Source organism: Poeciliopsis prolifica, unplaced genomic scaffold (assembly GCF_027474105.1).
Source record: "Poeciliopsis prolifica strain line A6 unplaced genomic scaffold, Auburn_PproV2 SCAFFOLD070, whole genome shotgun sequence".
Classification (NCBI taxonomy): Eukaryota; Metazoa; Chordata; class Actinopteri; order Cyprinodontiformes; family Poeciliidae; genus Poeciliopsis; species Poeciliopsis prolifica.
Window position 1 is genome coordinate 357,382 of NW_026562445.1, and position 25,119 is coordinate 382,500.

General features: G+C 48.9%; 1 protein-coding gene across 1 annotated transcript; it reads left to right on the top strand.

The window, feature by feature from the left end:
- The first annotated feature begins 1,175 nt into the window (after nt 1-1,175).
- Nucleotides 1,176-24,412, top strand: ptpro (protein tyrosine phosphatase receptor type O). Its single transcript, XM_055020746.1, is given in 28 exon segments — nt 1,176-1,613; nt 5,237-5,480; nt 5,661-5,816; nt 6,123-6,275; nt 7,195-7,695; nt 7,832-7,938; nt 7,940-7,994; nt 8,200-8,396; nt 8,499-8,619; nt 8,711-8,904; nt 8,983-9,094; nt 9,190-9,353; nt 9,428-9,548; nt 10,560-10,693; nt 11,403-11,541; nt 12,452-12,572; nt 13,414-13,482; nt 14,345-14,428; nt 16,771-16,806; nt 17,740-17,821; nt 17,932-18,022; nt 18,127-18,203; nt 20,125-20,259; nt 20,452-20,574; nt 20,651-20,805; nt 20,945-21,080; nt 21,689-21,809; nt 22,162-24,412. Coding segments are annotated over 27 exon segments (3,660 nt in total). The 5' UTR covers nt 1,176-1,565; the 3' UTR covers nt 21,794-21,809; nt 22,162-24,412.
- Nucleotides 24,413-25,119: the final 707 nt, after the last annotated feature.

Below are 25,119 nucleotides of genomic sequence, written 5' to 3' on the forward strand. Positions count from 1 at the left end.
CTGCGTTAACATCTTTGGGCCAAGGCGATTGGTTGCCAATTGGAAAACAAAAACTGTTTACAAATCAGCCGAGATGAATGCTGAAGTTTCTTCCTTCTGACGTATTTCTATCTTGAAAAATTGAAAGCGCAATTAGATCATACATCAATTCATCCAGAGGTCTGGAATCAGACGATGTTCCTCATGCAGACATTCCCATGTCCTTTTTATGAAACTTGAATATAATGACATAATATATTCACTTTAAAGCATTTTCATTTTGCCGAAAGCTTTAGGGAATTTTCTCTTGCGCACAAAGAGCTGCTGCTTTTGCTAGTCCATATTGTCTGTATGGATTTTCCTTCTTGACCTCAAACCGGTTTAAAAAAGTTGCAGTAAAGCGTAATATAGTAAGAGGTTCAAGAATGGACAATTTGAACCTTTTTGGTATTAAAAATGATTTTTTTTAGGACGACATTTAGTGCAATTTTATAAAACAACGTGATGTTGTATACATTTAACCTACAATAGAAATAAAAGTTAATCCATGTAACTAATGAAAGTATTCTTCAGAAAGAAATTGAATAATCCGACAGAAGAATGATAAATCGAATGATCAATGAAACGAGAACGGAATAATTGACCTTATTCTCCGTGATAAGATCAAAATGATCCCACGGGAGAAAAACTTCCTGGTTGATCCAGTTTTCATTGACGAGCCAAACACCAAACATTGAGCTAACAAGCTAAGTATTTAGTGAGCCAGCTAGCGAGTAACTAAAGACATGGATTGGTAGATAAATATTTGGTTAGCAAAGTTTATTTTCCAGACTAGAATTTATGTTCCAGACAATATTTTTTTCCGAACTAAATTGCTAACCAAACAGTTAGCTAACAAGTGGAATGTTTTGTTAGCAGGCTAATGCTAAATAGGGTCGGTCACTATCGATAACAAATAGCTTCCAAACTAAATATTTAGCTTTCAAGCTAAATGTTAAGCATTTAGTTTGAAGCGGTGACATTTGTAAATTACTGATGGACTTTTTTCCTGCTGTGTCAGACTCAATAAAAATCCATTATTTGTGTTAATCTGCAGCAAACGGCTCCTGATGTGCAGAACGTTCTAAAGTGTGAGAACCTCGGTTCTCTCAGCATTGTGCAGTCGAGTTGGTTCCGAGCCAGAAACTGGGTCAGAACATGTTTCCCTGTCAGTGGTTCGTGTGTCTGATGAAGAGGAGGAGGAGCGCGTCTCCGTGCAGCCTCCGGATCTCCGCGCAGCGCAGCGCAGGGCGGGGCGACGCCGCGCAGCAGCAGCTTCATCCCGGCTGACCGACTCCAACCTCCTGCTCGTCTCCGGGCCGCGACATGGACCCCGCAGCCCGGCCCGCTTCCCCTGGCTCTCAGTAGGTCCGGTTCGGATGAGGATGCGCAGTTAGAAGCGCGCAGCGGAAATCTCCCGCAGATCGAATCTGTGCAAAGCGTCGCGGAGCGTCGGCCGCTGCGGCAGAAACAGCGCCATTGTTTGGATGCGCAGAGGAGCGGGAGGCTCCAGGCCGGGCTGAGAGCGCTCAGAGCCGGCAGCCAGCATGCTGCCCCCGCCGCTGCTCGCCGTCCTGCTGCTCGGCTCGGTCCAGGTGGGTCAGGCCCCGAACGGACCGCGCGGTTCGGGGGCTTTGTTCAGAACCGGCCTCATTGGAGGCGACGGGGCTGAATGAAACGTGCGTTTTGAGCGCGTGCGTGTGTCTGCGTGAGGTGAGGGGGGGAGGGGGGGGATGGTCCCGGACGGGCAGCAAGCAGCTCGTTGTCCCGCAGAAAGTGGGTCAGTCGGCTGCAGCCTGACTGAGGAGGGATGTCTGTCAGCATCACTGAGGCTCTCTCACACACACACACAGAAACACAGACACACACAAAGACACACACACACAGAAACACAAAGAGACACACACAAAGACACACACACACAGAAACACAAAGACACACACACACAGAAACACAAAGACACACACACACAGAAACACAAAGACACACACACACAGAAACACAAAGACACACACACACAGAAACACAAAGACACACACACAGCCTCTCTGTTCCGGCTCCAGATTCTTCTGCTGTTGGTTGATGGTGAGACTGGAACTGGTTCTGGTTCTGATGGTAATCTGCAGACGTACCCCAGGCTCTCTATCCGATGGTCCGGTTTCATATTTCCGGTTCTGTAACAGAATCGTTGGGTCGGTTGGCTGACCCATCGGACCTCTTCCAGAACCGAACCCGTCTGGACTTCCTGTAGCTCAGCTGGAGTCTGGATCTGGTTTTTTTCGGGTCAGACCCGGTTTGGTTCTGAGTGATACACCTGAGGACGGTTCGGTTGTAGTAATGGCTGATCCGGCTCTTTGCTCAGGGTGTCAGAGTGCTGGGGGCGTGGAGGAGAACCGACCCGAAATGACCGGGTCCGCTTCAGGCCTGTAGGCCAGTGGAGTCCAAACTGTTTCAATGAGGCGATTATGGTTTTCATAAATTCAAATCGATAAAAGAAAGTTTGATTATTTTGGTCTCGATTGGAGAAAACCGGATCAATGTTTATTGAATAAACTTCCTGTTGGTTCTGGTCCGTTTCTCTGATCCTGGAGTCTAAACCAATCCGATCTGTCCAGCAGGGGGCGCAGGCCTGGTTCTGCTGCGGTTCTGGACCTTCAGGAGGGTCTCTGGAGCAAAACCAACCCAAATCCGGACGGGTCCACGTGGTTCTGTTCTTGGGGTCAGCCTGGTTCTGCTCCTCTGAACCAGGCTGCTGAGATGCTCACGGATTGGGTCAGAATTGGGTCAGAACCAGGTTAATCAGAGTATATTCAGACTACTGCCAGGAAACGGATCTCCCTGGTTCTGAATGGTGGCGGGTCTCAGAACCGGGTCAGAGGAAACCATCTGGGTTCTGTTGCATCCCATCAATTGGACCTTTGCTGGAGAAGGAAGGAGAACTCCAGCTGGTGGTTCTGGTTCTGAAAGCTTCATGCAGTCACATGAAGTCGGGTCCGGTGGGTCCGTTTGCACCTCCTGTCCTCCTGGTACCAAGTTTTTTCTCCCCCATCGTGTTTACATCACAATGTTGGCAGCTGGTGGGAGGGGCTGACCTTTGACCCCTCCAGTCAGACCAATGGCTGTGACCAATCAGAGAGCAGAACTGTTCTCCACTTTCTGTTCAAAGGATGGACCAACAGAACCAGTTCTGTACCGGTTCTGTTGGACCCGATCAGCTTTCAGCTCCGACTGTGTTGCCATGGTGACCCTGGGACCAGACATAATGACCCCCCTGTTGCCATGGCAACGGCCAGCAGTTCTGAACAGGCACGTTTCCTGCAGACCAGAACCGGAACCGGATCAGAACCCGGTTCTTTCAGGCCGGAGGCAGCAATCAGACATTGTTCAGGGAAACCAGCTGCGGTTCTGCTGGGTCACATGCTGGTCCCAGTAAGACCAGTAAAACCCAGAGAGATCCAGGAAACCAGGTCAGAACCTGCAGAAATGTTTCATCACTTTTGTTAGAAGCAACTCTGGTCCAGTTCGTTATCTGAGGGTCCGGGTCTGGACGGTTTCAGCAGAACTGTTCAATGATGAGATCTGAAACCAACAGTAGAACTGTCCGGTTTTCAGTTTGGGAATGAAAACGATCAGGAATCTGTTCAGACTGAAGAATCTGTTCAGACAGAAGAATCTGTTCAGACAGAAGAATCTGTTCAGACTGAAGAATCTGTTGAGACAGAAGAATCTGTTCAGACAGAAGAATCTGTTCAGACTGAAGAATCTGTTCAGACTGAAGAATCTGTTCAGACAGAAGAATCTGTTCAGACTGAAGAATCTGTTCAGACTGAAGAATCTGTTCAGACTGAAGAATCTGTTCAGACTGAAGAATCTGTTCAGACTGAAGAATCTGTTGAGACAGAAGAATCTGTTCAGACAGAAGAATCTGTTCAGACTGAAGAATCTGTTCAGACAGAAGAATCTGTTCAGACAGAAGAATCTGTTCAGACAGAAGAATCTGTTCAGACTGAAGAATCTGTTCAGACAGAAGAATCTGTTCAGACAGAAGAATCTGTTCAGACAGAAGAATCTGTTCAGACTGAAGAATCTGTTCAGACGGAAGAATCTGTTCAGACAGAAGAATCTGTTCAGACAGAAGAATCTGTTCAGACTGAAGAATCTGTTCAGACAGAAGAATCTGTTCAGACTGAAGAATCTGTTCAGACTGAAGAATCTGTTCAGACAGAAGAATCTGTTCAGACTGAAGAATCTGTTCAGACTGAAGAATCTGTTCAGACTGAAGAATCTGTTCAGACAGAAGAATCTGTTCAGACAGAAGAATCTGTTCAGACTGAAGAATCTGTTCAGACAGAAGAATCTGTTCAGACTGAAGAATCTGTTCAGACTGAAGAATCTGTTCAGACTGAAGAATCTGTTCAGACAGAAGAATCTGTTCAGACAGAAGAATCTGTTCAGACAGAAGAATCTGTTCAGACTGAAGAATCTGTTCAGACAGAAGAATCTGTTCAGATGACTGGGTGTTGGGTGGAACCGGTCGGACCGGATCCCAGCTGCGGTTCTACTGCTGGTCTGTGAATGTCGCCGTGTTTTTATATCCGGAGGGTTCGTCTCGGTGGGAGCAACAATCCGGATCCTGATGGGACATTGAATGAACCTGAAGGTCGGGCTCAGAGGCAATCGGACCCACCGGACCGGGAGAGACGACCGACCCGACCCACCGGACCGGGGTTTCTGATTCGTCTTCTCATCCAACTGATGGTCTGAAACATAGCAGATTGTTTGATGTTGACACAAAACTCGTTTAAATTTTCACTGAGTTTTTATAGCGGGTCAAAAGTTAAAGTGGTTAAAAAGTCAGGCACTTGTTCAATGAATCAAATGTTTGAGGAACCAGTTCCAGAAAGGAATCAGTTCAGACACAGAAAACGCCAGTCAAAGAATTGTTGGGTGAAACCAGGAAAGTGATTCGGCCATTTTAAACCATCACAGGAAGGAAAACTGGACAACAAGAACCGGATCAGAAGTTTTTGGTGACGGCGTTTCACCTTCTGAGTGGAGTTCCTCAGGGCTCGCTCCTGGTTACTGTTGTTTTGTGCTCCAGAGAGGCTGATGGATCGTGAGGTTCTATCGTTTTTCTGCCTTCCTGTTTGAACCTGGTTGAACTTCCTGTCAGTTGATGACACGCGGCTGTGTTTTCCAGGTTTCCTCTGCGTTTCAGGTGTCCACCAATCAGGAGGGACTGATTGTGGCGGCGCTGGAGCGTGGCGACCTTCAGGACAACGTCACAGCGTACGCGGTGCAGATCTCAGGAGAACCTCGGCTGGTTCTGGTTCCATTCATCAATACCAGAGAGCCGCTGCTGTTCAACGCGTCGTTCCACGGCCTCTGCTACACGGTGGGGCTACTGGTCAAACTGGGACAGAGCTGGTCCCGACCCATGAAGAGCGTTCCTGTTCTCACAAGTAAGGAGCATTATAGCTGCTCCTGCTTATGAAATATGACCAGACCTTCAAATATTATCACTGTGTATTGCTAGAAGTGGAGCGGAAAAGACTTTCATCTGGAATTTTTATTTTCTTTATTTAAAATTTGTTTGAATTCCTCAGAAAACAGTTCATGATTCCATCTTCTTGTTTCCTCAGAGCCACTTCCTGTCCGTGCAGCGTACATCTCAGACTACAGAGAGGCTCCAGAAACGGGCGTTGTGTTCGACATTGACCCACCGATCAGAACCGTGTTCAGCCGGGTCAACATCAGCTACACAGAGGGCCTGGAGCGCCGCTCCATGCTCTATAAAGGTGAGGAAAACTGAAACCTGATGAAACGCCGTCTGCTTGGAAACATCAACACCAGGCTGTAGTTCCTCGCCTGACCTGATGGTGTCAGTGCAATCCCAGCCAATAAGATGACATGTTAGAGTCCAACAGTCACCTCTGAGGAACTGCAGACATAAACTCAGACGGCGATGTTTCCTAGATTCCCAGTTCTTCATCATCCACTTGGTAGGAACATTTTCCCACCGACTGGATGATCCCAGTTTCCCCTCCAGATTATTCCTGATTCCAGAAGAATTTCTCCAGGTCGTCTCTTCTGTTCGTCTCCAGATTTCTACAAAGGGAAGACGGTGTTCAAGCACTGGCTGCCGGGCGTGTGCTACCGGAACATCACCTTCCAGCTCATCTCCGAGGCGACGGCGCTGCAGACGGCGCTGACCAGCCACAGCGACGTCACACACAGCCCGCTGCACCACCGCACAGGTGAGCAACACAGAGTAGATACACCTGGAAAACACCTGGAAAACACCTGGAGAACACCTGGAAAACACCTGGAGAACACCTGGAAAACACCTGGAGAACACCTGGAAAACACCTGGAGAACACCTGGAAAACACCTGGAGAACACCTGGAAAACACCTGGAGAACACCTGGAGAACACCTGGAAAACACCTGGAGAACACCTGGAGAACACCTGGAAAACACCTGGAGAACACCTGGAAAACACCTGGAGAACACCTGGAAAACACCTGGAGAACACCTGGAGAACACCTGGAAAACACCTGGAGAACACCTGGAAAACACCTGGAGAACACCTGGAGAACACCTGGAGAACACCTGGAAAACATAGATATACCTGAACCCAGACCAGAAACTACATGAGGATCCCCTGAGGAAGTCTGGTCCCAGTCCTGGTTCTGATCTGGTTCTGATCTGGTTCTGATCTGGTTCTGATCTGGTTCTGATCTGGTCCTGGTTGCTGTGATGTAATGCTGTTTCCTACTGTTGAACAAAGATCCTGATGAGAGGTGAGATGCTTTACTCCTGCAGGCGGATGCAGCTCTGAAAGAAACTTTCAGATGAAACAACTGAAGATTTAAGAGGTCAGTGATTGCACTGTCCAGACCGCCAGGCTGTTTCCAGGCTGTGTCCAGACCGCCAGGCTGTTTCCAGGCTGTGTCCAGACCGCCAGGCTGTTTCCAGGCTGTGTCCAGACCGCCAGGCTGTTTCCAGGCTGTGTCCAGACTGCCAGGCTGTTTCCAGGCTGTTTCTAAACAGTTTATCAGAGTCCACCTGTGCTTCCAGACAGTTGAAGTCCTGTTGCTCTGTGATGATGATGATGATGATGATGATGATGATGATGATGATGTCAATAGATCCTCAGATCTCCTGTCCCCCCCAGTGCCCTTCCCGCCCCTCAACGTCTCCCACAGGGTGCTGTCTCTGAGCCGCCGGGCCGCAGCGGGGGGCCATGAGGTGGTGGCCGGACGGCGAACGGTCCGCCGGGTGCGGGACGTCCCGCTGATGCAGGGGGCGGCGACGCAGCCTGAGGAGGACGTCGTCTTCGAAGAGGAGGAAGCGACTCCTCGGGTTTCCTTCAACGGTACGCAGAACGTGACGGAGAGCGCTGCCGTTAACAATGGCAGCCGCGCAGAGGAGGCGGAGCTTCAGAGCTACTGGCTGGACCCCACGGAGATCTCCCCCGCCGACAGAGACGAGGAATTCATCAACGCCGTGGTGTCGGAGTACGAGGACTCCAACGAGCCGGGGTCGGCCATGGCCGGGCCCGCCGAGGTTCCGGTTCTGCCCACCAGGCTTCCCCCCGTCCTGCTGGAGCTGCGCTGGCTGCCCCCACGACCTCCGACCTCCTACGACGGCTTCAACGTCTACATCTACAGAGAAGGTGAGCAGCAGCAGGGTCCGCTAACAAGGTGGACCGGTCCGTCTCCTGAGCGACGGGTTCTCTGACCGGCCCGCCATGTGAGACCTGTGATGGACCAGTTGTTCCAGTTTCTCTGACCTACTGGTCTGGTCTCCAGGGAACTCCACAGAGATGGCGACTGTGGACGAGAACACGCACGAGTTCTTTACGGAGCTGACAGAGCCGGGAACGTACCGAGTCCAGGTCACCACACTGAGTTCGTCTGGGAGACTGTGAGGCCCGGGAGAGCAGCGCCGACACCGGCTTCACCTTCTACCTCAGTGAGTCTCCGGAGAACCGGCAGGTCCGGAAACCACCCAGAAACAATATGGCTGCTGAAACCTTTTTGTTTAATTTTCACAACTTTCAGCAGACGTGTGGACTCAGCGATCCTCCTGGATCGCCATTGATTTGTTCAGGGTGTTAAAAGTTCTGTTTGGATCCAGTGTGGTTCTGGTCTTGATGGGTCCATGTGAATTCATCCAGGTCCCAGCGGCGAGCTGTTGGAGGAGCTGCGTGAGCGTCCTCAGGGCGTCAGCGTCAGGCTGCTGGACCCCAGCACCGCCGCCGTTTCCTGGGCTCCGTCCGCTCAGAGCCACAACGGCAGCCTGGTGTCGGTGGTGTCCACCACCTGCCTGAAGCCCAGCCTGAGCCAGAGGATGGAGAACAGCTACTGCAGCGAGGTACCGCCGGCCCAAACCCACTCACAGAACCGCCTCGTCCGGTTGCCCGTATCTCCTGAAGCCCGTTGGCCTCACAGTTACTGGACTTTTCTGTTTTCACAGGAGAACTCGACCAGTGACATCATCAGCAACCTGACGCCCGGCGCCCAATACCGCGTGGTCGTCTACCACACCAACGGCCCTCTGACCAGCCCGCCGTCCGAACCGGTCATCATCGACATCGGTGAGTTTCCCTCCTACTTCCTGGCGGGCGGAGCCGGGCCGTTTCCTGTGTGGGCGGAGCCTGTCTGACTGAGCGGGTGCGTTTGGCTCAGAGCCCACAGGCGTGCGGGAGCTGGCGGTGTACCCTCTGGGCCCCACGGCGGTGGTCCTCAGCTGGCAGCGGCCGTACCACGTGGCCTTCAGGAAGTACGTCCTGCAGACCTTCTTCTTCAACCCCGTCACGTTGGCGTCCGAGTGGACCACCTACTACGAGATCGCCGCCACCGCCTCCGTCATCGCCACCGTGGTAACCGCCGTCTACGGAGGGTCGGTGCTTTGTGCCGCTGGCGGCGGCTGACTCGGTTCTGGTTCTGTTTGTCCCCAGAGGGTCACCGACCTGCTGCCCGCCTGGTACTACAACTTCAGGGTTTCCATGGTAACCTGGGGCGACCCGCCGCTCACCTGCTGCGACGGCTCTACGGTCAGCTTTGTTACAGGTACGGGCCGGAACCGGGACCGGGACCAAGCTGTTGGATCCAGAACCACTGTTCTGGTCCAGTTGGAGGTTCTGTCTAAACGGGCCTGTTCCCAGCTCCAGAGGCGCCCCACATCTCGTCGGTGGATTACTCCCAGGGGGTTCTGGTGGTCCGGTGGACCTACGGCGAGCTCTTCATCGACCTGAGCCACTCCAGGATGCTGCACTGGCAGGTGGAGGCCGTGGGCAAGAAGGGGCCGCAGAGGAGATACTCTGTAGACGTAAGGAACCCGATTCTGGTTCTGACGGGGCGGCTCGGGCCGTAGCCTCAGTCTGAGTCGGTTCTGTTCCCCAGGTGACCCGGAACGCCATGCGGGCCAGCCTGCCGCTGCCGCCGGGAGACATCTACAACCTGACGGTGACGGCGTGCACGGAGCGCAGCAGGAACACATCTGTTCCCAACATCATCAAACTGGGTCAGAACCAGACCAGAACACACACGCACTGCAGAAGGCTTGATTGTGTCGGCCAGATTCAGATCCTCCGAACGGATCTGGACGGCGGGAATAAACGTAAAACTCAGTCATAATAAAGTTATAAGTAAAACGTAATATTGTTTAAGTTAAATGTTATGGATGTTAATTATTGTTGCACATAATCTTCAAACCATTTAAACACAAGATTGGAATATTTTATTTAGTAAATTAGAAATTCCTTGTTAGTTTTAGTAATTTCTTAAAAATGTTAAAGAATCACTTCAGGACTTTCATCCAGACGGAGAACGATGCTGTAAATCTTCCGTTTTATTTCAGAAAGTCCTAAATCTGATCTTCTGAACGTTTTCTGAGGAAATGTTTGAAACTCCACAAGGAATCAGGAATCAATGTGAATCTGAGGCAGGTTTGTTGTTGTAGTTCTGCTGTCTGCCGCTAGGGGCGCCAGAGAACTGCATGACAGGACCAGCAGTGGACCTAAAGATGGCGACTCGCGACTGTCCAGAACATTCCTAACTTTATTCAGGATTTCCTCTGGGGGTCAGAATTATACATACACCCCCTCAAACAGTGAATGAGCAGGATCTGGACCACGCCCGTCCTGATTGGCTGAAGAGCCCAAACGTCTCAGTCCAGCTTTTGGTGCTGCTTCACGTTTCAGCCCACAGCATGGTGCTGCCACTACCGTGTGTGACAGCGAGAGGCAGAGGACGTGAGCGCGGCTTCGTCCATCCTGACGGGTCCATAACCAAACAGGAAGTAGGTCATCTCTGGCTCAGGATGAAATGTGTTAGTTTCAGTTTTTTTAGTTCAGAGGTTCTGCTGGGTTCTGCCCGTCCAGCGCCGCCGATTCGGACTCGTCGGTGAAAGCGAAACAGAAACTGGCCGGGTCCACTTCCTCTTATGGCGTCTTTAAGTGGCGCCACTTGGAGGAAGTGGCGACGGTCCGGTTCAGCCCGGTTCAGCCCAGCTGATGGAATGTTTGTCCCGCAGAGCCAGCCCCTCCCCGCCTGTTGCTGGCCGTCAACGCCACACACTCGTCTGTCACGCTGCTGTGGAGCGAGGACGGCGTGGTGGACTACTACCAGGTTCTGTGCCGACCCAACTGGGCCAGCAAGGAGCTGAAGGTAAGCCCGCCTCACACGAGTCTGGGTTCAGAAACGGGAGGGGTTCTGCTCCCAAGTGCACCCAGAACCAGAACCAGCAGAAAGAGAAGCTGAGCGTTAAAACAGGGAAGAAATTTTATCAATATTTTTTTGTTTTTACTGATTTTCTTTATTTCTCATCAAATTTCCCCACAGAATGATAAATCTGGTTCTGATCCGACCCGATTTCTATTGCATTTCAATTTTTTTTCGTTTTCTTCTTTTTTATGGTGAAAATTGTAGAACTGAATCAATTCGTTCAGATTTATTTATTGTTTTCCTGTTTCCATCAGAATTTAGTAAAAAGTTCTGACGCTCCTGATCCAGAACCGCTTCACCTCGGCCCATTTGGTCCAGAATAATCAGAACCACAGTAATCCTCAGGTTCTGATTCTGGTTCTGAAATTACCTCCAAGAGTTTCTAATGTGTTCTGGAACCAGATGATGGAGTCCGACTGCCTGACCTGGTTCTGTTCCAGAAGCTGAAGGTTCTCCAGAACTTCCTGGTGAACTGGACGGATCAAAGCAGAACCTAGATCAGTTGTCAGCAGGATCTCTGTGGTTCTGACCTGTCCAGCTCTCTGGACCAGAACATTGATCGGATCAGAACCAGTTCAGTCAGAAGGCTCACACTGAGCATGCTCAGATGAACGTGTTGTGGTTCTGTTCTGACGTGTGGCTCCCCCTGCAGGCCGGAGAGCCCATCACCTCCACCGCTCAGGTTCTGACCGTTTCGGGTCTGGTTCCGTCGTCCAGCTACAACTGCAGCGTGACGAGCTTCAGCTACAGCTCAGCCAGCCGGCCGGCCCGCATCACTGTCACCACCGCAGGTAGGGGGCGCCGTGGAAACCTTAAACATGTTTTAGCCAGATCGACACAAAGTAGTGGAAAAATCTGAAAAGTGTGGCGGGCTTTTTATTCTGCTTCCCTCTGATGGCTGAGTCTCACTCCAGTGGTTCTGGTTCTGGTCTCAGAGGTTCTGGCTCACCAGCTCAAACTTAAGGTTTTTTAAGACCAAAACAAATGAAATGTTCTTCCTGCGTTATTAAAACAAGTTCAATACTGGAAAGTTGCTGAACTTCGTTCCTCACAATGAATGCAGGTCGACTCAGTCATCGCCCAACGACCAATGATAAATTTACTCTTCCCCAATAAAACTAGCTAGTCGGGTATATTAGCAGCTAGTTAGCGTTAGCATCAGCCGCTTTGAGATGTTTGTGCCTTAAACCAAAATCCTGCTAGAAAAATAAACTCAAGATGAAAATGTGCTGCCACCATAAAATGTGAGACGTTTTTAAGACCAACTTCTGCTTTGAATTTAAGATTTGAGTTTTTATCATGTTGAGATGATTTTCATCGACCTGCTGCAGATTAACCAACTGAACTGAAACATCTTTAAGGGAATTACATTTAAACAGGAAGTTATAAATAAAGACTTCCTGTCATCTTCAGTTTGCAGAACTAGAATTTAAATAAGTGGTGATCATGTCTTCCCTGACATTAAACTCACTTCCTGCTGGACTTCCTGTGTGATTAATGACCTGATCTCAATTATTCCTGCTTTTATTTAAATCCGCCTCATTAAAGGCAGCAGGAGGCTTTTATTGTGAAGGTGTTGAGCAGGTGTTGAGAGTAGGCTCCGCCTCCTGATGTTGTAATGGAGCGTGTGTGTGTGTGTGTGTGTGTGTGTGTGTGTGTGTGTGTGTGTGTGTGTGTGTGTGTGTGTGTGTGTGTGTGCAGCCAAAGAGATGAACCCGAGCGTGGCGGCCATCTCGGCGCTGGCCGTCCTGAGCGTCCTGCTCATCAGTCTCCTCGTTCTCTTCCTGCTTGTCCTCCGCAAGAAACACCTGCAGATGACCAGGTGAGGCTGAACCAGACCGGTTGGTCCTGAGAGCCGAAGAGCTTCCTGATCTGAACTCAGATTAAAATCTTGAAATGTTCAGAAAACAGAAGGAAAAACAGGATTTATTAAAATACCAACCGAATTACAATAATAAAAATATTAATAATAATAATCTGAAGACCATCTGGTGTCTAAACTGGAAAGGATCTTCTGCTAATATTTTCCTTTTTAATAATTACAGCAACACTTTTATTTTTGTCTGCTAAATCAATTATGAACTCAATATTTGAATGAAGCTATTGAATTTAAACCAAAACCTTTTCCAAGTTTTCCAGATTTAAAACATAAACAGCAAAGCTGTCGTCTTTTTTTAGGTTTGTTCTCGTGAATTTGAGCATTTTATTTATTTTCCTGACTTTATTAAATGTTTGTGGCCAATGCTGCATTTTATTAGACGGCACTGGATTAGTAATAAATTCAGTTCAAACCGGATGATTTAATTAAATGATCATTTGTTTTGTTGTGATTTGTCTTTATTTTGACTTTTTTCACTCAGGTTTAGTTTTAAATCTCTTCAGGCTAGTAAAGATTTTGTTTGTCTTTAGTTTTATTTTTGGCGTTTTATATTTCGTTTTATTTTAGTTTCTGTTTTGGGTTTTTATTTTTTGTCTTTTGTTTCGTGTCATTTTTTAACTTCCTCGTTTAGTGAAAAAATAACACGAAGTGAGAATAATTGCGTTGCGTAACGTGAGTGGTTTGAATCAAGCAGATAGAGGCTGATTTTCCGTTATTCTTCACTTCCTGCTGACTTCCTGTTTTTCCGTGACTTCCTGTCTGATCCTGTCGCTTCGTGTTGCAGGAACTGCGGCGCCGAGACCTTCGTTAACTTCGCCTCGTTTGAGCGAGATGGGAAGCTTCCCTACAACTGGTACGCTCCTCTTCTTATTCTGCTGCTGCAGGTGGTTGGGTTGCCGTTGGCGACGGGCCGCCGCAGCATCACTTCCTCATTTCACAGCTGCACACAGGAAGTAGGAAGCAGGAAGCAGCCGAGTGGACGGACAGATTGATGAGGCAGATTAGGATGTGAACTTGCAGCTTTAATGTTGTGTGTGGCCCTTTAAGGTGATGATGATGATGATGATGATGATGACAAACCCTGTTTGTTGAAGATGAAGGCTCAGGTCTAATCTGTTGCTTTAAGACCCAGTTGTTCTAAAAACAGAAATGAGAGCCGTCCATCAGTCATCCTTTCAAAATAAAAGCCTCTGAGTCGGCGCTGTGGCTGAAGGTTCTGGTTCTGGTTCTGGTGGTTAATATAAGAGCTGAAAGACGATCAGTAAAGGCAGAACCCCGTCACTAAACATTTCATCAGTGTGTCGGGCTCTTATTGTGAAGGGCAGCTGTGTTTCTGTGAGGAAGAGGAGGATGAAGATGATTTCAGCCAGAACCAGCCGAGGACCGGATGGGTCCCATCGAATCTGTACCAGAGAGCTGACCAATATTTACTTGAACTGTTCCACAGTAATGCTGATTTGTTTTCTGGTTCTGGTTGACGGTTCCACTCCCAGTCTGCCTCTGCTGCTTTATGACGCCCCTCCCCCCGTGCTGAGCTCATCAGAACCGTCACGGCGGCGTTGTGGGCGGAGCCGGCGGTGGCAGCGCCATGCTTTAACTCTGCACTAATGAAGCCTCTTTACTAACGGAGCTCCATGTTTTGTCCTCTCCCTGTCGCCCCCTGGTGTCTGTTCTCTTTATTTTCTCTTTTTGTGTCTGTTTATTTGAACCTTCAGGCGAAGAAGCCTCTTTGCCTTCCTTACCCTCCTGCCATCCTGCCTTTGGACTGACTATCTTTTGGCTTTTTATATTAATCCGTGGTAAGTAAGCGCCTGCTGCACTTTGGGGCATGTTCACCGCCAGTCCGTCGGTCACAGTTTGAACTCAGAGACGCACAGATCAGTCTGATGTGTGTTCATTCTTCCAGACTCTTGGAGTCCCTCAGGGCTCTGAACCAGGAACTCTGGGTTTTCCTGACTCCTCACCTAGAAATCTCTGAACTGAGGAAATGGTGTTCCTCAGGGCCGCATTCTTGGTCCTCAAACACGTTTTTAATGTTTGCTTTTGCTTCATGGAAACCATAGAGTGGGAGGACTTTAGTTTTCTCTGCTCATCAGTTTTCCACAAATAAAAATAAACTTTTTTATATAATTTAGATGTTTTGACCGGTTTCAACAGATTTTTCAATAGAAAAATTTGACAAATAGCCTGAAGTTTTATCATTATTTGCTGCTTGAATTCCTTCATTTGGCCTTTTTAAGACCAGAAACGTCGTCATGACGTTCCTGTTGGATCGTTTTCTCAGTGTGAACTACTGAAAGTGTGACGTAAATCCTGATGTTTCAGTGGATGTTCAGACACACCAGACTGCAGCGTCTCTGTTCCTCTGTTAACTTCTGCGTTAGCTCCTCTGTTAGCTTCTGTTAGCTCCTACGTTAGCTCCTCTGTTAGCTTCTGCGTTAGCTCCTCTGTTAGCTCCCGCGTTAGCTCCTCTGTTAGCTCCTGCGTTAGCTCCTCTGTTAGCTTCTGCGTTAGCTCCTCTGTTAGCTCCTGCGTTAGCTCTTCTGTTAGCTCCCTGCGTTAGCTCCTCTGTTAGCTTCTGCGTTAGCTCCTCTGTTAGATCCTCTGTTAGCTCCTGCATTAGCTTCTGTGTTAGCTTCTGCGTTAGCTCCTCTGTTAACTTCTGGGTTAGCTCCTCTGTTAGCTCCTACGTTAGCTCCTCTGTTAGCTTCTGCGTTAGCTCCTCTGTTAGCTCCCGCGTTAGCTCCTCTGTTAGCTCCTGCGTTAGCTCCTCTGTTAGCTTCTGCGTTAGCTCCTCTGTTAGCTCCTGCGTTAGCTCTTCTGTTAGCTCCTGCGTTAGCTCCTCTGTTAGATCCTCTGTTAGCTCCTGCATCAGCTTCTGTGTTAGCTTCTGCGTTAGCTCCTCTGTTAGCTTCTCGGTTAGCTCCTCTGTTAGCTCCTGCGTTAGCTTATGCGTTAGCTCCTCTGTTAGCTTCTGGGTTAGCTCCTCTGTTAGCTCCTGCGTTAGCTCCTCTGTTAGCTCCTGCGTTAGCTCCTCTGTTAGCTCCAACAACGTGGACGTCCGCAGCATGATGCCGACTCCGCTTCGCCGCATGCCGTCAGTCACTCGGGAGCTCAGGCTCTGTAGATATGCATGATCCTGGTTTCCTGTGAATTCAGAGGCATTTCAAAGTAAAAGCATGAATGGTTAGAGTCATGGGTTCCAGGCAGGTAATGGGTTTGGGTGCACGGTGTTGATCTCCGGTTTGGCTTCTTCTCTGAAAGGTTTCTGGAAGCCTGTGGCTGAAAAAAACATTTCTTCATAAAAGAAATGGTTATTTCCTCATCTTTTGCTCTGATGAAACATTTAACCCACTTGTTTCCGTGATGGTAAAACTTTTGTAGGAACTAAAATGCATCTAGAAGGTATAACTTTAAAATTGTGTTTCTAAAAGTCAAATAAAAACAAATCTGTTCCCAAATTCAACTTTTCAGTACAAATGAAAGATTTTTGTGATGTGGAAGCAGACAGATGGAAACTTGCAGCCACAGACTTCCTGCCTGTGTTTCTACCGTATTTCCTCTAATAGTTCATCCCACAGTTGGAAAACTGTGGGATGAACGTTGGAAAAATAAAACATAATTTTTTTTTTACAATTTTATTGTTTAAAATTTTTTATACTGAGATTTTTATTATTGTCAATGGAGAATATAATACTCTATTAGTAAATTATAAGAGCATTTTAACTATAAATTTATCAAAATTTTGTAATTAGATATTTTTGTTTGAAGAAAATATCGAGTTATAAGAAAAAGAACCTCATGAATAGTAAAATAATATTAGAAGAAATGCGGGCTTAAACCTCCAATAACCCACAGGACTCGTCTGTGCAGCTGCCGATTCCACAGGTCAAAGGAAAGCATGGAAACGGATCAGAACCGCCTCACTGGACTCTAACGTTCTGATGATGAAAGTCCAGTAAATTCTGGTTCCACAGCTGAAACAGAATAAACCAAAATATAGCGCCAGCAGGGGGCAGTGCTGCTGCACAGACAGTCCTGAGCTGCTGCTGCTGCTGCTGCTGCTGCTGCTGCTGCTGCTGCTGCTGCTGCTGATGATGATGATGATGATGTTTGGATTTCACGCTCTTTGTGTTTTTAGGAGCAAAACGGCGTTAAAGAAACGGAAGCTGACCAGGTAACCGAGTCCTGAAGCTTCAGACTCTGATTGTTTGTCCAGCTTCAGCCATCAGCTCCACCCTGACCTTTAACCCTTTAACCCTGACCTTTAACCTGCTCCTCCATCTGTCCTTCACTCATCCCATCTAATCTGGGAGATAATCCGTCACTCCTGCGACCCAGACTGATCTCAGAAACAGGAAAGTGTCGTTAATCCGTATCGGGTCCAGAATCGGTGCCATGGCGGGTCGGAGAGGTTCTTGATCTCCAGTTTTGGGAACAAAAACAGAAAGTTGATCCAGTCTGACGTTCCTCCTTCTGGAGAGCAGAACATCCGGAACCAGCAGCTGGACCGATCCGCTCCAAAGGTTCTGCACCAGAACCTTCGTCCTTCACCATGTGGTGGTAGAGGTGGTATCATGCTGTGGGCTTGGAGGCGTGTCCTCGGCAGAGACCGCGCTCCATTGGACAGCTGAAGATATCTGGACCAATCAGGAGCCAGACAGGAAAATCCTGTTTCTGCAACCTGCTGGTTCTGATGAGGCAGCAGAACATTTTTCTGCTGCGGTTCTGGAAGTCCAGACTGCTTCATCCCAGACACAACAGAACCTTAAACAGAACATTCTGGATTAGAACCTTTCGACTGTTCTGATCCTGCTCTGGGTTTTCATTGGCTGTCAGCCGTTTTGATGTTTGGCGGTCTGAGTGGCGCCGCTCAACTCAAATGCTGCAGTCATTGAGTTGCACCTTTGGGTCATTATGGTTCTGTTGGGAGGTTCTGGTTTGGGAAGAGGAGGCTGGGTTTTGGACCTGGGGAGCCAGACTCTGAACCCTGAGCTCCAGCAAGAACCGACAGGATGAAGATTAGATTAGGATTACTGACTTCCTCTGGGTTGCGGTTTGGACCAGAACCAAACTTCTCAGAACCGTCTGACTTGGTTTGTGTTTGCAGCCCGGTGCAGCTGGACGACTTCGAGGCCTACTTCAAGGACATGAGCAAAGACTCCGCCTACAAGTTCTCCCTGCAGTTCGAGGTACGACTCGGAGACATGCTGTCCTCCAGGGGAACCGCCGGGCTGCCGACCCGGATGGGTTTAGAAACCGGCCGGTTCTCCATCAGTACTGAAATCTGCATGTTTTCCAGGAGCTGAAGAGCGTCGGCCTGGATCTGACCCACGATGCCGCCGACCTGCCGGTCAACAGGCCCAAGAACCGATACACCAACATCCTGCCCTGTGAGTCCGGACCCGGTCTGAACCCGGTTCCAGACCCAGACAGAGTTCTGCTGAACTCTGTCTGGGTCTGAAGCTCATCTCCTGACTAACTGCCCTCCCCTCAGATGACTTCAGTCGGGTCAAGCTGGTCTCCATGCACAACGACGAAGGTTCTGATTACATCAACGCCAACTACATCCCCGTGAGTCACCGCCGGCGCCGCTTCCTCTCCCACGACCCGTCAACAAGTTCCAGAACACCACGGCTCGGCCCGCCTCGGCCCAAATGCAGAAACCTTCATATTTAATCAAATCAAATTTATTTGTATAGAGCATTTCAGCAGCAAGACATCAAAGAGCTTTATTAACAAAACATTGAAACATATTACATTTCAAATAAAACTCTAAACAGGTCCTGGTCCTGGTCCAGGTCCTGGTCCTGGTCCTGGTCCAGGTCCAGTCCTGGTCCTGGTCCAGTCCTGGTCCAGTCCTGGTCCTGGACCTGGTCCTGGTCCTGGTCCAGTCCTGGTCCTGGTCCAGGTCCTGGTCCAGTCCTGGTCCTGGTCCTGGTCCTGGTCCAGTCCTGGTCCTGGTCCAGGTCCTGGTCCGGTCCTGGTCCTGGTCCTGGTCCTGGTCCTGGTCCAGGTCCTGGTCCTGGTCCTGGTCCTGGTCCTGGTCCTGGTCCAGGTCCAGGTCCTGGTCCAGGTCCTGGTCCAGTCCTGGTCCTGGTCCTGGTCCAGGTCCAGGTCCTGGTCCAGGTCTTGGTCCAGGTCCTGGTCCAGTCCTGGTCCTGGTCCTGGTCCAGGTCCTGGTCCTGGTCCTGGTCCAGGTCCAGGTCCTGGTCCTGGTCCTGGTCCAGGTCCTGGTCCAGTCCTGGTCCAGGTCTTGGTCCAGTCCTGGTCCTGGTCCAGGTCCTGGTCCTGGTCCTGGTCCTGGTCCTGGTCCAGTCCTGGTCCTGGTCCAGTCCTGGTCCAGTCCTGGTCCTGGACCTGGTCCTGGTCCTGGTCCAGTCCTGGTCCTGGTCCAGGTCCTGGTCCAGTCCTGGTCCTGGTCCTGGTCCTGGTCCAGTCCTGGTCCTGGTCCAGGTCCTGGTCCGGTCCTGGTCCTGGTCCTGGTCCTGGTCCTGGTCCAGGTCCTGGTCCTGGTCCTGGTCCTGGTCCTGGTCCAGGTCCAGGTCCTGGTCCAGGTCCTGGTCCAGTCCTGGTCCTGGTCCTGGTCCAGGTCCAGGTCCTGGTCCAGGTCTTGGTCCAGGTCCTGGTCCAGTCCTGGTCCTGGTCCTGGTCCAGGTCCTGGTCCTGGTCCTGGTCCAGGTCCAGGTCCTGGTCCTGGTCCTGGTCCAGGTCCTGGTCCAGTCCTGGTCCAGGTCTTGGTCCAGTCCTGGTCCTGGTCCAGGTCCTGGTCCTGGTCCTGGTCCTGGTCCAGTCCTGGTCCTGGTCCAGGTCCTGGTCCTGGTCCAGGTCCTGGTCCTGGTCCTGGTCCAGGTCCTGGTCCTGGTCCAGGTCCAGGTCCAGGTCCTGGTCCTGGTCCAGGTCCTGGTCCTGGTCCTGGTCCTGGTCCAGGTCCAGGGCCTGGTCCAGTCCTGGTCCTGGTCCAGGTCCAGGTCCTGGTCCTGGTCCTGGTCCTGGTCCTGGTCCTGGTCCAGGTCCAGCAGGAGTCTGAAGTCCTGAAGGGTCCATACGGTTCCGACCGGACCAAGAATCCCAGAGAACTGGTTCATAAAACCCATTTATGGCTCTTTAGGGCATCAAAAAGTTTAAATTCTGTTCTTCCTGTTTGGACAGGAAGTCTTTATTCTCCTGATGTCATAAAGGTGTAAAAAAGCAGATTTATTGGCGTTCTGTTTGTTTAAGTCATAAAACAAAAGCAGAAGTTGTTTGGGATTGCAGATAGAAACAGGAAGTAACAGAAATGATTCTCTCAGCTGGTTTGAAATAACGGCTGAAGTTTCTGATTATGACAAAAATCCAAAACTGACGTTGGATCCTGATTCAGTCGTCCAGGTCCTGGTTCTGAAAGCGTCGGGATCTCAAGAGCAGTTTGACCTTCCTGACATTCTGAGCATGAAATATCGGAGCTGAGTGTGCTGCTCTTGATTCTGCTCCTCTGATCCGGTTTCGGTTTCAGGGATACCGACATTCCAAGGAGTACATCGCCACCCAGGGGCCACTGCCGGAGACGCGCAACGATTTCTGGAAGATGGTTCTGCAGCAGAAGTCGCCCATCATCGTCATGCTGACGCAATGCAACGAGCGCCGCAGGGTGAGCAGCTGGTCCGGTCCGGTCCGGTCCGGTGCAAATTCACATCATACAACAGTCCTGTTTATTAGAAACACATCTGGTCACCACTAGGTGGCGCTGTTCCTACCAGTATCTACAGTCAGATACGGGCTGGAGTCTGCCCCCTGCTGGCCGGTGGTTGTATCGTCCCGGCTGAAGTTTTGCGTTTTGCAGGTGAAGTGCGACCACTACTGGCCGTTCACAGACGAGCCGGTCATGTACGGCGACATCAGCGTGGAGATGCTTTCTGAGGAAGGCTCTCCGGAGTGGATCATCAGGAAGTTTCGACTTGGCTATGTGAGTCTTCTTCTCCTGAAGACGTGGCTTTAAAGGTCCGATCAGAACCGCCATGACTCTCTGCTGCCCTCTGCAGGCGGACGAGACCCTGGACGTCCTCCACCTGAACTACACCTCGTGGCCGGATCACGGCGTTCCCACGGTCAACGCCATCGAGAGCATCCTGCAGTTCGTCCACATCGTCCGGCAGCAGGCCAACAGGACCAAAGACCCCATAGTCGTCCACTGCAGGTCCGGTTCTGGTTCTGGTGTCATATAATCCGTCAGGTGACCTCGCAGAACCAGGCATATTAGAGACCAAGAAATGTTTAGAGCTGGAGCTCGTTGGTTCTGCTGGCGACCCATTAGAACCCAGATGTTTCTGTTTCAGCGCCGGCGTGGGCAGAACCGGAACCTTCATGGCCCTGGACCGCCTGATGCAGCACATCAGGGAACACGAGTTCGTGGACATCCTGGGCATGGTGTCGGACATGAGGTCCCACCGGCTGTCCATGGTCCAGACCGAGGTCAGCCGAGTCCGGGCTTCAGCACGACACACACACACACACACACACACACACACACACACACACACACACAGACACAGACACACACACACACACACACACAGACACACACACACACACACACACACACAGACACACACAGACACACACACACACACACACACAGACACACACACACAGACACACACACACACACACACACACACAGACACACAGACACACACACACACACACACACACACAGACACACACAGACACACACACACACACACACACAGACACACACACAGACACACACACACAGACACACACACAGACACAGACACACACACACACACACACAGACACACACACAGACACACACACACAGACACACACACAGACACACACACCTTCTGCCACGACTCAGACTGTGTGTGTCTGTGTGTGTCTGTGTGTGTGTGTGTGTGTGTGTGTGTGTGTGTGTGTGTGTCTGTGTGTGTGTGTGTGTGTCTGTGTGTGTGTCTGTGTGTGTGTGTGTGTGTCTGTGTGTGTGTGTGTCTGTGTGTGTGTGTGTGTGTGTGTGTGTGTGTGTGTGTGTGTGTGTGTGTGTGTGTGTGTGTGTGCAGGAGCAGTACGTCTTCATCCATCAGTGCGTCCTCCTGATGTGGCAGAAGAAGAAGCAACAGTCCATCACATCTGATGTCATCTATGAAAACTCCAGCAAGACATAATGAGATGCGAGTCCAGGTAACCTCCGGCTGGTTCAGGTACCAGCTGATTCAGAACTGGATACAATCAGAACTGGGCTCAGAACCAGCTGCAGATCAGTTCCTGCAGCTGGTTTCGAGCCATCAGAACCAGTAAAGTCCACTGGTCTAGGAAGTTATTCAGAGTTACTGCTTAGTTGATTGAATGTTTGGTTGGTTCCTGTTTTCTTTAGTGGTGTGGTTTGGATACCGACCAGTTGGTTGAATCCTGGATTTTTCCAGCTGAGTGTCGGATCTTGACGTTCCCAGCAGATCCGGTCGGTGGTTAGCATGCTAACTGGCAGCAGCGGCGTGTGACCAGGTTGTCCTCTGCGCTGCTCGTTGTCTTGCAGGCGGCGAAGGGGTGACGGCGCTTCAGGCATCCATTCTCTGTAGAAAATGACCCGCTTCATCATCAAAACCAGAACATGACAGAGTGACCTTTGACCCAGGCTTTTAGTTGACTCGGTGTCCTGGCGTTTGATGGAGTTCTGCCTTAAGGAATTTTCACTGACTGAGCAGAACCATTCAGGTTGTTTCCAGCAACCCGCCATGATGCAGGATCTCTGACCTCTGACCTCTGGGGGTCTGAGTCAGCAGTTTTCCATTTGATGTCGTTTTTTTATCTCAGGATTTGCTGGAAGCCTGCGCACCGACTTCCTTTGCTTTGTCACATTTAGTTTCTGCCTCAGTCAGCGCTGGCGGTTAGCAGCTAGCCACTGGCAGCTAGCAGGATGCTGATTGGACACTGCCATTAGAACTGATCCTAGCGCTGCAGAACCCCCAACACAGGAAGAGGACGGCCAGGTTGTTCACATGTCTGGGAGCACTGGGAATGCCGCAGTTTAACTTTGCACTGAGGCCAAGGGAAGAAGGAGCCTTCGGAGCGATCGCTGCGTTTCCGTCGCTTTGCTTCAAAGTGAAGAAAAGCTTCAGCAGCAGCAGCGACGTTTCATCAGAACCGGAGCACAAGGGCTTCAGGAAAAGGGAATTCTGGGAAATTCTAGGCAGCAGATCCGGTCCGGAGACAAAGGCTCAAACATCTGATCAGAACCGCAGCTGGAAATCAGCTGCTGGCTGAACCTCCTCCTTCTTTCTGCCTGACCTTTGACCCTGCAGCTCCCATGGATAGAAACGATGCACCAGAATAAATCCAGTCAGCTTCAGGCAGGTTAAGAGATTAAACTCAATGCTCCAAAAATCAATTTAACACTAAGTAGCTCATCATTGGTGGGTCTGGATTAAATAATCCCAGATGTTTGTTTTCTCTAAATCTAAAATTCAAAATGTTTCAGAAGAAAAGACCTAAAACATTTTTCCCACCTTAAACCAGGAGGCTTAAGGTGGTAAAGATGAAAGCAGTCAGTTTGATGAAAACGTCTCTGGGATCAAAGCTAATCATGTCGTTCTCGTCTTTAACACTAGGTGGCAGTAAATGTTACTCATTGTATCTGTAAATCTGGAATCATCAAATATCTGTTTATTTTAATTCTCAAAACATACTGGAAAACTTATTTTTAAACTCTGAATATAGAAAAACTAAATTATTTTTGGAGTTGTTATAAAGACCTGGTGAGTCAAATTCAGGACTGTTTGGCGCCCCCAGTGGCCGTTCTGTGAAGCGTCTGCTGTTTTTTCCATATCAAGTTTTGGTTTTTCATCCTTTTCTGATTTTATGCCTTGAAGGTTGAATCGCTCTGGATCTCCATGACTTTAGAGAATGTCTCACTGAACCCAAACTATTGCTCTGCATTCAGGAAGTGCACGGTGTTGTCAAAATAAAAGCTCAACTTCTGTCATCATTGCAGTTTTCAGCTTCAGAAACTAAAAGGGTTTTGGTTTCATGGCCTTATTTTGAAATCTTTTTTTCTAGTGAAACTATTAACGACAAAATCTGTTTTATCAAAAGTAACATTTTTCATTGTTTCTGATTTATATAAAAAAATTGATCTTGGTAAAAATAGAAACGTATTCCATTATTAATGAAAATGTTTTATTTAAAGAATGAAGAGTTTTTCATTGTTATGTTTTCATGCTGATAACTTGCTGGAGTTCCACATATTGCTGCTGTAATGTCAGCTTTGTGTTGGTATTTTGATTTTGACAGCTGTTTGGTTACAAGTTCAGACTGAACTTTATTACACATGGAGCTTTTATTTTGGTGGGAATAAAAGAGAGTGGAGCATTTTGAGGACATTGTGTCTTTTTGTACACAGCTTTTAGTGAATGTGGGAGTAAAGAAAAGCACAGTTTCTGTTGAGCAGCTTGGTGTTGTGGCCTTGTGGTTCCTCAGTCGCCTCGTTCTGCTTCTGGCTCCAATTCACTGTTCGATATCAGATGAACTGTACATAAAAGTGCTGATGAACTGCTTGTTATTGCTCAGAACTTCTTGTGAAACTGTTGCTTTAGGCTTTTTTCTACAGTTGTAAATGTAAATCTTGACTCAGAGGACTCTGGAACATTTCACGGTTCTTTCTCTTGCTTAGTGTGTCCAGTCCAAACTCGTACGTCGTTGGTGCCAATTTTCTTGTGCATTGTGTCACTTACAGTTTGACCTGAAACTGTCAGAATTTTCATGTGTGTTCAATTAAAATGTTGCAGAGATCCTCGTCTCATTTTATGCGTCCTGAGAAAAAGTTCTGCTGTTTTCTACTTTAAAGTTGCTGAAGCTGAAACAGGAAGGCTGTGCAGTGAAGCAATCGTCACTAAATCTGAGAAACAAAAGACTTGATCTGTCTGATCGTTAAACAATGAGAGTCTGATCATTCTGGAGAAACTAAAATCATACATACTCTGACACTCCGACGTCATAGTATGCGTAAACTGTGTGCGTTACAACATTTGACTTCATTTTTGTCGTCATAGTACACTATGTCATATTTTACCTCTTTAAGGTTTTTTGGCTATTGTGGCCTTTATGTGATAGTTAATTGACAGAAAGGACTAATGCCTCCATATGACCTCATTTCAAAGTCCTACTATAATATGCAACATTTTACCCAACTTTTGTAGTCGAAGTAAACTGTGTGCCATTTTACCTCATTTCTGACATCATAGTTTACTATACACTGTTTTACGTCAACTTTGATGCATGGTGCACTATGACATCGAAAATGACCTAAAATGACAAAGTATTCTGACTTCATTTACTAAAGTGAAGCTTAGTGGCCTCTGTTGGTAAAGTGACGTGATACTATGACATCATAAAGGAGCTCAACTGAAACTACGACATCAATGAAGTCAACTGCCATGTTACACTGTGACATCAAGAATGAGGTCAATCGGATACGAAACGTGAAAAATCAAGTTCA